At 38.6% G+C, this 12,533-nt stretch overlaps 1 protein-coding gene across 1 annotated transcript; it reads right to left on the minus strand.

Moving 5' to 3' along the window:
• Positions 1–744: 744 nt before the first annotated feature.
• Positions 745–8,652, minus strand: adra1d (adrenoceptor alpha 1D; the record flags this gene model as incomplete). Its single annotated transcript, XM_079279518.1, has 2 exons — positions 745–1,295; positions 7,704–8,652. The coding sequence occupies 2 exons, from the start codon at positions 8,650–8,652 to the stop codon at positions 745–747; spliced, it is 1,500 nt and encodes a 499-aa protein (XP_079135644.1).
• Positions 8,653–12,533: the final 3,881 nt, after the last annotated feature.

Consider the following 12,533-nt stretch of genomic DNA (forward strand, 5'->3'; position numbering starts at 1 on the left):
AGCATGTTTATCTCACATTAGCACTCACTTGGCAAAGAAATTACAGTTAAGCGGGCGAAGAGGACACATGGATTTTTATTCAAATAAGTGTACATATCAATGTCAAGTTAACTCCTCAATCCAACAGTTAGAATAAATACTGTGCAGCATCTTTATTCATAGGCGGACTCTTACCTTTACAATGCCTTGTAAAAACCCCCAGAATTTATGAAATATCATGATTCATTTTGACATATTACTTTTCATTAAACCTCAAACATTCAACAACAAAAATGTTCCTTATAACTCTTATTTTGCTCTGTTAGAGTTTTCAAGATATTTGTTTCAATCCTTTACATTTGTATGTTCTTATTTTGTCTGAAATCAGCTGAAATATAAATTGAATATATCAATTTAAAGAAATAAGCGTTAATATAGAGGCTAATGTTAAATGTCTTGCCGAAAGGGCGTATGCGTGTCAACTAGGCTGTGTAATGTCGATGCACAGTGATTCCAAGTGACAGCAAAGAATGTGGCTACTACTGTGTCCACTTAAATGGCAAGATTTTTTATCAATATAAATATGATGTGAGTGAGGGATTGAGAAAAACGTTTAGTCCTGTTTGGGCTGGGATCAAGTCATTGTTCTCAGTCTGCAGCTTTAATCAAGCTTGGACTCACAGATGTTTTGTGAACAAAAAAGTGCGTCCCACGTCGGTCCAATATGGCGCTCTGAAAATGAATAAAAGATTCTCTGGTTGCCCCCTAAATGTCAGTCTCTTTAAGACCATAGCAGTCTTCCAGATCAATGAATTGATAACTGCTCTGCTCACAAGAGTTGTAACTCCCCATAGAGACTGTGTCTACTGTATCCATCCGACCCAATGCAGGTTTGGTTCCTTTTCCTGGCCCTCCCTTGATTTTATTTGACAGATTGTTCACTTTCTCTTTGAGCTGAAAAGAAGATGTTTGCAGAGGTGGAAACAGATTCCATCTCTTGAAAGCTAGCGAGGGCCCTTTTCCCTTGTGAAACAAAGAGTTGTCACAGGATTCGTGCGCAGCATAGCCGGGCTTACAGTCTCCCCTCTGATCCCTTGTCATTCCCTTGACAGCCGTCCGCCACCTGTGGTCATAGAAGCGACGCAGGACCCTCTGTCTTTGATGACACTGGCACCTGAGGAGCCGAGTGAATGCCCGCTGGAACTCTTTGCTGGAGCAGGGGTAGATCATGGGGTTGATGCAGCTGTTAAAGTAGCCCAGCCAGAAGACCACCTTAAACAACGTTTCTGATGGCTTCAGTGCTGGAAAGAAGGCACCTAAAAGGAGATGGATCCATAAGAAATATTTGTGAGGAAACATACAGTAAATGCACAATGCTGTCATTGTTCTGTTAAAAATTCAAGAAAATTTTCACAAGATATTTTTCAAAACTAAGACCTTTGAAGCTCAATGTAGGTACAGTAAGATATGTTGTATTCTCTTTTATGTATACCGAATGCTATGATAAATAACAGATAAAGATTTTTGGCAAAATTATGCTGTATTTAATTTTGTCAATCTGGACTTTAATCAGTATAAAATATTTTTTAGTAATTTGAATAATTGTATCTTATATCAATTTGACAAAAGGTTTGTTGTATCAATGAGTCCATTTTTAAATAGTTTGTGTTTTTAAAAAGTTATACAGGAAACCGGAACCTGAATCTGAAACAAACAATGCACTATACCATTGTATTATGCTTGTCCAACATGTATGTGTTTCAACCCTTTGACTGTAAGGTATTAACAGCATACTTTTTGAAGTGATTTGTTGTGTACCAGTAGTGATGGGAGGCTGAGACATTTTGTGGACTTTTATTCATGGGGACAGATATTTACTGAGCATGTTTCAACCACAACTCCTTTCATGAGGCTTTTGCTGGAGTAGAACATGTGAGTTGTTTTGTTATTTGTGCAAAGTACTTGAATCCTTTCTTGAGTGATTTTAATTGATTAAAACATGTGTCTTCATGAACCAGACTGCTACCAACATGAAGGGCATTTAAATGTTCCTGTGGCGAATGCTTTCTCTGAGGGGATATAGTCTTGTCAGGCGTTTGAATGAGTCAGCACAGAAGTAGTGTAGCTCTACCCGATTCCACATGTAATTATGTCACTGCCTTAGCTTGTGCACAGGTTCATTCAAACCATGTCTTTGTCATTATGTCTGCATTATGAAAAATCCTGCCTTGGACAACATTAAATATTCCAGTTATCAGCTTCTTTTGGGATGGCAGAGCATTAAAATGTAACAGCTAAGATGTTTCCTTGTAAACTGCCGAAAGGCATTTAAAAAAAATGGATTGAGGCTTTTTAAAGTTCTTCCAAATAACATTACAGAATGGTAATTTACCATTAATTAGATCAACGTTTTGCAATAAAAGGTCAGTTTTCTTTCTGCTTACGATCAACCCAAGCCATATAGCTGCTTTGCTCATTTTATCATACTTGCTATGGCAATTTTGGTGTGACATTAAATGACATGCTATTTTTCATGGAAAGCTGCCTTATCCTATTGTAATTTGTTTTTTTCTCCCCCTTGAATTTAACATAGTTGTTGACCCTGGACCACAGAGGCAACATGTCACACTGCTAATGTCAAGTCTGCATTGCCTGAGCCCAGAAGGCCATTATCATTCCAAATGTGTTCGTACAATTTAGAAATATACAAAATGGCTTGTATGTCATTCAAACAATGGTTCATGCTGTTTTGACATCAGCTACCAATAACATACTGAACACTTTATGTGCCATTTATTCAGAGACAAAAACTGTATAATAAAACAGTTCTCTCTCTGACTATGTTTTTCTGCAGCATGAACAATATTCTGTGTAGCTCCGGCTACCTGCCTCTTACTTTGCTTTCGTCTCGTCTGTAAGTCATTGACTAAAGACTAAGATGAATAAGTGATTAACGGGAGTGATGTTATCCACTGGTTATTCTTTCCTGAAATGACATCACCTTAAAGGCAGACAGCAAGTGATTCAGTACCGTGACGCACTACCACTACACCATGACAGCAGATTATATATTTAAGATTTTTGTTTTATTCCTATTAGATAACAATAACTTTTAAAGTTTGATGTCTGCTAGCTGCAGACCGTTCCTCCCCAACAAAACCCCAGTATAAGTCAGTAAACAGCTTAATGCAACGGATATTTACATTTAGAGAAAGTCAGGTAAGTGTTGTATAAAGAGCAACGTCTGTGTAAGGAGGAGGTCCGGGTGGGTGGAAAGAGTTTAGAGGATAATCTCCTTGACATTTGATGCTTCAAGGATGAAGCTATAGTTCCGTGAACACCACTGGTATGCATTTATAGGGAGTCTTGTTGACCAAATGACATATTGTAATGATTAGCCATGAACTGTAAGATCACTATTCTTACCTATACTGATGGTATTCTAACATTTTCTTATTGTCAACAAATTCTATGAAAAAACTAAAACAAAACACTCTTTCAAAACACTCTGCCCCAAGCACATTTGTTCTATACTGAAGACATGAATCTTAAAAAACGTATCATGAATACGTTATTTTTATTATTAAAGGCAAAACCATTTCCTCAGGAGTAGACAGTGATTTTGTTGAGGACTAATTGCAGCTTCAGATTTGCTGTGGTAGTGTTTAAAGCAGCAGGAGGTGTATAAATGACTGACAGTGCCCAGGGGTGTAAGAAATTTGAGCAAAAAACGGTGTGTTTAGTAGATAAAATAAAAGTGTTTAACAATTCATAATTAAGAATTCATCATTAGTCATAATCATAAGGTATTGGGAATGCATAATTAAGATAAACATAAAGTGTTGTAGGATTAGTAGCTAATAAGACATGAAACTTCTGCCAAGTTGCAGAAGTTTAGCTTTTATACTGAAGGATTATCATAGAAGGGAGTAAGTCATAACTGACAGAATTTGAATTTGTTAGCTGCTCAGGGAGAGAGAGATGTGGAGATAGGCGTTTACTGAAATGCATAGAGAAGTTAGCTAATAAAAATTGAGATAGACGGAAGGGGAGGAGTCGCGAACGAATATGTGGGCGGGATATAGAAAAGTGTTTTCTCTTCCTGTTAGGTTAGGATCCAGAACAGACGTGTTTACTGTGATCGGGAAGAGTTTTTCCAAAGTGGGGCGAATAGTGTATTATTTCATGAGATTAATGTACACCATTGTATAACTGTAATTGCAACAGCAGGATTAAAATCCTTCTTGACGGTAAACCAGTTTCGGTAACGTTTTTAGCGCCGTGTGACTGTAAAGCTATCAGTCCACGTGTGCTGGCCTGCTCCACTTTCATCATGAGGAGATTTTTCCCTCCACAGGTGCCTCATCATAAAGGAACATGTCACTCAGAGGAACAGTGTGGCTAATTGATATTGCTTTTTTGTATTGTTGATGGACAACAAAGGAAGTCTCTAACACAGAGAAGTTAGGTTCATCAGGTCACAGATTACAATACTTGTTGGTCATATCAATTCATTGTTGGTTTTGGGCTTCTCATGGGATTTGTTGACAAATAGAAAAATATAGAATATCACCAGACTTACCCTTTATAGAGAGAAAGCCTTGTGTTCTTCATGTACAAGTATAATACACCCACTCCCTCACCAGTCAGGTGAAACGCTCCTTTATTTATCAGCTTAGTTAAATACATGGTTTTGAGTTATTTGACATGTGTTCCTCATCTAAATGTAGGATCCACTTTTGTTGATCAATACATTTGCTTCATTAAGTATGTTTTCATTCAAATATTTGTTTTATTGTTTCTTGTTTGCTTTGATTTCTAATAATTGTTCTCTCCTACGTCCACTTCCTGGTTGAGGATGGCACTCTCATTAACATGCACACATGAATGCCCCTTGCTCCACCAGGTGTTGGTACTGTGGACTGTACCAAACGGGACCTTGGGATGGGGGAGGAATTCATTTTTTATTTTAATTTCAGCCTTAGATAGAATCACTGTAGCTTGACATGTATGTTTTAAAGTTATTGTATCTTAATGCCTGAATGAAAATACTGATGTTACTAAAATTCCTACTAGCTTTAATTGTCTGCCTAATTTTACCCTTACTGTTAACAAAGTCGTTTTAACCAGGAAGTATTTAAAGTTTTCAGCCTTTTTTCTGTGTGCTGGGGATCTCTCCTTTGTGTCAGGGAGTATCATTTATTCTTGTATCAATGCTATTTGTCTTATGTATACTAATTATTAAGTAAGAAACCATAAACCAAGTTCCTTTACTCTTGTGCTCATTTTCGTTCTCCAAACTTCCCATTACTGCCGGCTCACATCCTGATCAACAGGGTTTGAAATTTGCTCACCCTAAGTAAATTGTATGGGTCCTCATACAGCTCAAAGTAAAAATGTAAATCCATCTAAGCATAACTGAAGTAACTGTACAGAATGCACACCTTTAAAACAAAGAAAGTCAACTAAATGCAATGATTGGAAACTTGAAACACGCATGAATGTGTGACTTTATGCTGCTTGGATTTAAAAATAAAGGAAAAGCAGCAAATTATATACAGTTGAATAATTCATACTAAAAACTAAAATGTATATTCCCTGTGAGAGAAGTATTTCTGAAAGGCCACTTCTTTTTATTCCATCAGTTTATTCATGAGTCTGGTGCACTAATATAAGCTAATTGTATTCGGGCGCTCTCTGGAGCTTCAGATGAGTCAGACTACTCCATCATCACAGAGAACGGGCCTGATTGGCACAAGAGGTACTAAAAATATGTTTGTCTCTCAGCAAAAGGTTAATGATTTCTCAACAATGTTCCAACATCGATCTCTCTGACTGACTGACCAGTAAGCAGAGCTAAGAATTGTGGGTGGTGACTATTCCACACTCGTCAATCGGTCATGTAGGAAACAAACCTCAACAGAACAGATCATGCCAATTAGAGACCTCTACCATCTAAGCAACAATTTTAAATAACTTAATCTCCAAGATGATGATTCCTTTTGGCAGAGCTCCCTTTTTGTTTTCTCTTTTGAAATACATTTTTTTTTAGCATAGTGCCAAACTAAGAATAATGGACTCTGCAGACTTAAGATCCTGGGTGATGTTTACCAGGTGCAGAGGCTGTGTAATATGTTTGTAAAAATGATATGAGATTGTGATGGTGTATTGATTTGTAGTCCACTAACAATCAATCTCATTATTGTCCATGCTTATATTCAATCACAAGAGGAGATAGAGTATATATCCATCTAACACTTCTGGATACAAATATTGCCCTTTTCACTTCCATTGAATGAGTAAAGTTATGAGCAGCTTCCACTTAATTTCTTGCACCCTCTCTCTCCCTGCAAGCTTGACGGTAATTGTATTCAACAAATCTGGAGGTGCAGCAAGAATGAGAGGTCTGTACGTGCTATATCTGATAAGACACTGGCCATTTGTTCATAATGGCTTTCACAATCAATTATGTGATATAGTATGCTAAATTAACATTCATGAGGCCACCATAAGTGTGTGTTGTCAGGCTAGTTTCTGAAAGTGCAGCTGTATATGCATGTTGCATCAGTTTGATATATGTATAATCCATAATGACTTTCATTCATCATCCCCTCTGAAGGGCTTGTCCCATCCAATCAGTACTGTGGCATGTTGCTTACATTAACACCCATTGTTAGTCCTCAGTGTAAACATTTTTTGAAGATAATGAAACACAAACCCCTTCACAAACAAATATATTATACATATATTAATTGTGTTACACTCACTAAAACAGGCAGCCCACTGGAAATGGTATTTTACTTTAGGCGGCTGTGATAGTTGCAACATGTTGGGAAAATTCTCATTGGTGTAGAATGTTAGTCTATTATGACTGCTCTTTTAAGAATGTTATATTAGCCATCTGAAAAAATATGCTTGCAAAAAAAAAATGACAGCCATGAAAACAAGCCACATTATTAGTCAAGTTGCAGTTTTGACCTGCACTCACCAAAATATTTGTTTTTAGAACAATCTTAGTTTCGATCACTTCCTGGCATAGTATTTTTGAATAAACAGTGAATGAAATTCAACATGTCCCGTTTTCTAGTTTCTCTAATACCTCAATCTTACTGTAGTTTATGTTGAACATTTTCATAAACTGTAGTTTATTGGTTTAATACTGTCAGCAAGTATATTACGTTGTATAAAGATCTACGCCGTTCTAAGGAGGAGCTACAGGCTGATACAGTTTAATCACAAGTGACACGAATTCATAACTATTCACATTAAAATGAATTAACTTGAAAATATATCACTGCAAACGATTTACCTCATAATCAGCACGTGTTGAATTGTTATTTTAGTTCATTGAATTCATTTAATGCGCTAGAAATGTTAAGAATGAATCAATTCGATGTCCTTATCATAGCCTCTCACGTTATAACATCCCTTTATGCATGCATATATACCTTTTCTCTCGGATATATATTTATACTTATATTATAGCGGTTAAATGTGTATACCTACATCCGTTCTACTTTTTTTTTGCTGCCCTTTTTATTCTTTATACATAGATTTTCTTGTTTATTGTAAATTTGTGTTTGTACATTGAGAGTGGAGTGGAAACCAGAGACAAGTTCCATGCGTAAGCATACATGGCTTACAAAGCTGATTCTGATTCTGATACACAGTGGAATAGACGCGCTGGGGAACATTTAACCACATAAGTCATAAGACATACATACCCATAGGCAGAAAGAAGAAAAAGGGCAGCCAACACAAGATGAACATCCCCACAACGATGGCGAGGGTTTTAGCAGCCTTTTTCTCCCTGGAGAACTTCATCAGCCGCACCGACAGCGAACTTCGAAACGGGTGGTTTTTGTTGCTCTTTGAGCTGGTCGCGTCCTCCAGCACGCTGCGACAGTGTATCCGGAGGACCACTTCCATCGACTTATTTCTCTCTCGTTTGACGCCCGCTTCTAGGCTCTTAGTAGTCCTGCGGGCCACGACGTAAACCCGAAAGTACATGATGAGAATGACCATGAGCGGGAGGTAGAAGGAGAAGAGAGAGGAGAAGAGCGCGTAGCCGGGCTCCTCTGTGATGCTGCAGATTCTGTCGTCCACAGGCGGCGGTTCCTTCCATCCCAGGAGTGGCCCAACAGAGATGACCGTAGATGACACCCAAACGAGCCCTAAAATAGCTATTGCCTTCTTCTCTGTCATAATAGTCGGGTATTTCAGGCAGTGTTTAACACCTATGTACCGGTCGATGGAGATGACGCAGAGGCTGAGGATGGATGCGGTGCAGCAGAGCACATCCACCGCTGCCCAGATGTTACAGAAAACCCGGCCAAACACCCAGCATCCCAGAACCTCTAGAGATGCAGAGAAAGGCAGCACGATAATGCTCAACAGCAGGTCTGCCATGGCTAAGTTGACAATGAAGAAGTTTGTGACCGTCTGCAAATGTTTATTGCACACAACGGACAGGATAACCAAAATGTTCCCAACAATTGCCACCGAAATAAAAACGAAGAGAAAGATCCCAACCCCGACAACCTGCGAGTCCACATTGAAGTTTGGGCATGTCGTGATGCTGTCGTTTGGAAATATTTGGTCCAGAACAGATCCATTAAAAGCTTCAGCCAAATATATCCCATTGCTTTCGTTCCTCAAGTTGAAGTCAGTCATTTTGAAACGCCATAAAGAGAACTTTAGAGTAAGTTTTCTCAAGAACGCAATGAGTCTCTATTTCCAGTGAAGCGGTCGTCTTTCGACTCAAGCGACTGATATCTAAAAAAACAAAACGACCAAACAAAAGTCCATATGACTGCAGGCAAATGCATGCATGATTATGAAGCTGTTGTTTAAAAAAAAAAATCGCACCCAAAAAACAATTGAGGCAATAACAACAAAAACATAAAATGCATTTTTACGCATTCTTTCCTTGCGGTGGTTTTCCACGGTGGCATCCTTTGTTAAAAACTCCCCGATCACAGAGTCGGAACTGGTACAGCAGGTCTGAACCTACAGCTCCACCCACACGTCACATATTTACTGGTGCGTTCAGAGTCTCCACAATAGAGCAACACTTTCAATATGGGCACGGATTCCAGTAGTCCTGCCACTTTATGTTTTTACTTCTTTATCTGGCATGTTTTCATTAACGGGTCATAAGTGTTTACGATTGTTGTTTCAATGGATCTATCAGTAAAGCCCTCATGGAAAACTATCCGAGACAACCTCTCATCCACCCTTCAAATATAAGAAAAAGCAGGATCTGTCAAATCATCTTAACATCCACCGGGCACCAACCTTTTGTGCATATAGACAGGTCTGTACAAACCACCAGGGAGCCTGGGGGAGAGAAGAGGTCAAAAGGAAAAGTCACAGAGCGGACAAACAATCCCGGCATGGTTGTTTTATGTGTGCGTGTTTGTGTGTGTGGGCTTATTGGTGGGCTACTTTGGTCCATATATCATCTGATCATTCAATTGTTCTAGATGCCTATAGCAAATCAAAGTCAATGAGGGAACAAGAGCGTTATTGTCTCCCCTCATACTAGAGCATCACAACATCACTGTCTAAACTTTCATGTTTCAATAAAATATCAATGAGGACAAAAAGTGTCATCGGTTAAATGCATGAAACGTTGCTTAAAATAATCTGCAGATAAGATTACCAAACGAAATGCCAACAACTAATAAACAGATTTGCGACTAAGATTTCAATTTTATTCATGTTTTCTTATTTATTAGATAACCCATTCAAGAAAACACACATTTCGGTTTTGTAACCTTAAAAAGGGACTAAGATTATATTGATATATGTTTTTTAAAATCTTTTGTTGGCTAGATTAAATGGAATAATTCATCGATCGGATGAAATTTTACGATACTTTACCACCACGAGCAGGTTATTGTGTTTCACTACGTGTTCAAGTCCTGAATGGAAGAGATGAAAGGAGTTAAATCAGCAGCTGCAGCAGAGAAGATGCTCCTGGTGTGTTTGCGCGGGCGGAGCTCCAGAGAGGAGACGTTCTGCTTTATATAAATGTTTGCATTCACAGTTTGAGTTCACAGGCCGGGCCTTGCCATGACAATGCAATCACAGTTAAATTAAGGATCCCATATGGGTTGTGATTTCAATTAGCATTTTTGTACTTCAGCATGATGTTGCAAAATTTTGTATATATCTTAATTAATAACTTTTGTAATGCACAACACACAACATTCCTGACCTTAACAGTCAGGGCACGCTGCATCTGGCTAACATGGTAAATGCTAACATGCTCATGTTAATCCCTGATTTGCAGTGGACTTGCTGAGCGCAGTGGACTGGTGATGCGGGACAAAGACTTCAAGTTGACTTGTTATGGGAAAAAAAGGCCGGATGGACTGGTTTCATTATGCTTTGAGAATGAACGAGAAGAGAAGTGGAACCGAGCAGAGGACCTTGCGGTGCCGTTTAGACAGGTGAGTGCAACAACACACTGCTGAACTCTCCGAAAGTCAACAATCGCATCATTGCTAAGCAACGTAGTTGTGTGTGCGGTCTCTCCTGTGCTGTAAACCTAATATTGTTGCGTTTTTTGTGGAGTTTGTTGTTTGTACATATCCACGTTATCTACTGGAGTAATGTTTTATTCTACTGTTTATTCGAAGATAAGTTTCAGGTGCTGTGGTGTCATAGCTTGTATTTTTTTTATCCATCATTTTTTTATTTTCTGAGTTTTGTCTTTTTTGGGGTTAATTGTTGTGAGGCTACACTGAGGAAGTCACTTGTATATTTATATAACTGATAAGCAGTTGTTTGCACAGACTGCAGAGTGCAGAGAGCTCATCTGTTTGTTTGGACATAAGTGGTCTTGTTGCTAATGTTATATCATCAACCCCCCCCCCCCCCTAATGACGTAATATTATTGTATCCAAGAAGTAAATCCAATTCCAGATTTATAGAAGACGGTACTATCGTTTCTGCTGATACTACACTGGTGTTGTTCACATAATGCTAATCATTCACTGCTGATTGTGGTTTGCACATCATCTCTTATTATTTGATTTGAAAAGGAATTCAGGTTGTTCCCCGAGCTCGAGTGTACAATTACTTGCATATTCACTTCGAAACTATTCTAAATCAGTTACTGTAATAATAAGCAACATCGCTGGATAGTTAGATATGTTTTCTTGAAAGAGACACTTGGGTAAACCTTAACTGTTTGCATTTCAAACTCTTTTTGGCCACTTGGGGACAGCAGAAACAAGGTGTGAACACAACACTGATATATCATCACTTTTTTGAGTTGATATGGCAAACTTGGTAATAGGGCTGAGCGATGACTACAGTAAAATGTGAACGATTAAAATGTCTCCATGATCTGCCTTTACAGAGAACTCTTTCAAATTGCGCTACAGTGCACATTCTATCAGTTGCAGTTCTATGGCTCCAGTGTCTCCCCTGCATACAGTGAAATGAATAGCACTCCTGCTAAATGATTAGCACTGCTGCTATATAAAAATATCCCTGAGTGCAATAAATTAGCTATCTCTACTTTAAGCAGCCAAAGTCGTGGACGAGAGAGAATTATAGAGCGAACGCCCCAAGACATTGTCTCCGTTTACTCTTTCCACACATGGAGCAGAGGAGAGAAAGGTGAAGGGAAGATAACGTTGTCTGTACTGGTTACATACAGGCTCAGTGGTGACCAGCACACTAACGTGCTGACAGATTCTGTGTTTTTGTGTTTTTAGCTGAGCTCAACCAGAGAATATTTGGTGGAAACTGATTGGTGATGCTGTTTTGCCCTTCTTGGTCTCCTTGAAGTTTGCTGGAAGTGATGTAATGTAGCCCAGTTTATTTTACTTTGTCCTATTTGGGAAATGCAAAATAAAAGTGCTTCACTGTTAATCTGATGTTAATTTTTACCCCACAAGTTATAGATGCCAGCACTTCAACCTCATAGCCATTGATTCATTTCATATGTATTATGCTGAAACCCCGAACGGCAAACTACTTGGTGCATCCTGGAAGTCTTTTCCCCTTTCATTTGATCGCTTGGCTTGGCACACTGCATGTGATTGACTGACTTAAATGACACTCACTGTTGAAATGCTCATGAAATGCTCTGTTGGTCACGAAGCAATTCTTTCAAATGGGCTCATTGTATGGCAACACAAGGCTTTCCTAGTCTTTAGCAATGAATTCCCATGAGATTGGTGCATGTATGATGCTATTCTATAGCATTCCCAACATTTTGTTATCTTTACTTGTGTGATTGCAAAAGAAAAGTCTGTATCATACACAACCTGCCCGTCAGCTGCATTCCACTCATGCCAGAGGCTTTCGTCCTCTATCAAAATGCCTGGTATTTCCTGTAATAATGTAATGTGATTATTTACAGCAGAGAAGTGAAACACTCAGCCTCCTGGCTCATGTCTTTCTTTTCTTTTCTTGAGTCATTTGTCAAAAGTCTGTCGTCAAAGTGATGAAAGTAAAGCGTCTTTTGAGGGATTTATCTGTTTCTGTCTGTGGTTTTAAATGTTTTAAATGATGTTGCAGGCTGACAAAAAGGA

This window comes from Melanostigma gelatinosum (assembly GCF_949748355.1).
Source record: "Melanostigma gelatinosum genome assembly, chromosome: 11".
Classification (NCBI taxonomy): domain Eukaryota; kingdom Metazoa; phylum Chordata; class Actinopteri; order Perciformes; family Zoarcidae; genus Melanostigma; species Melanostigma gelatinosum.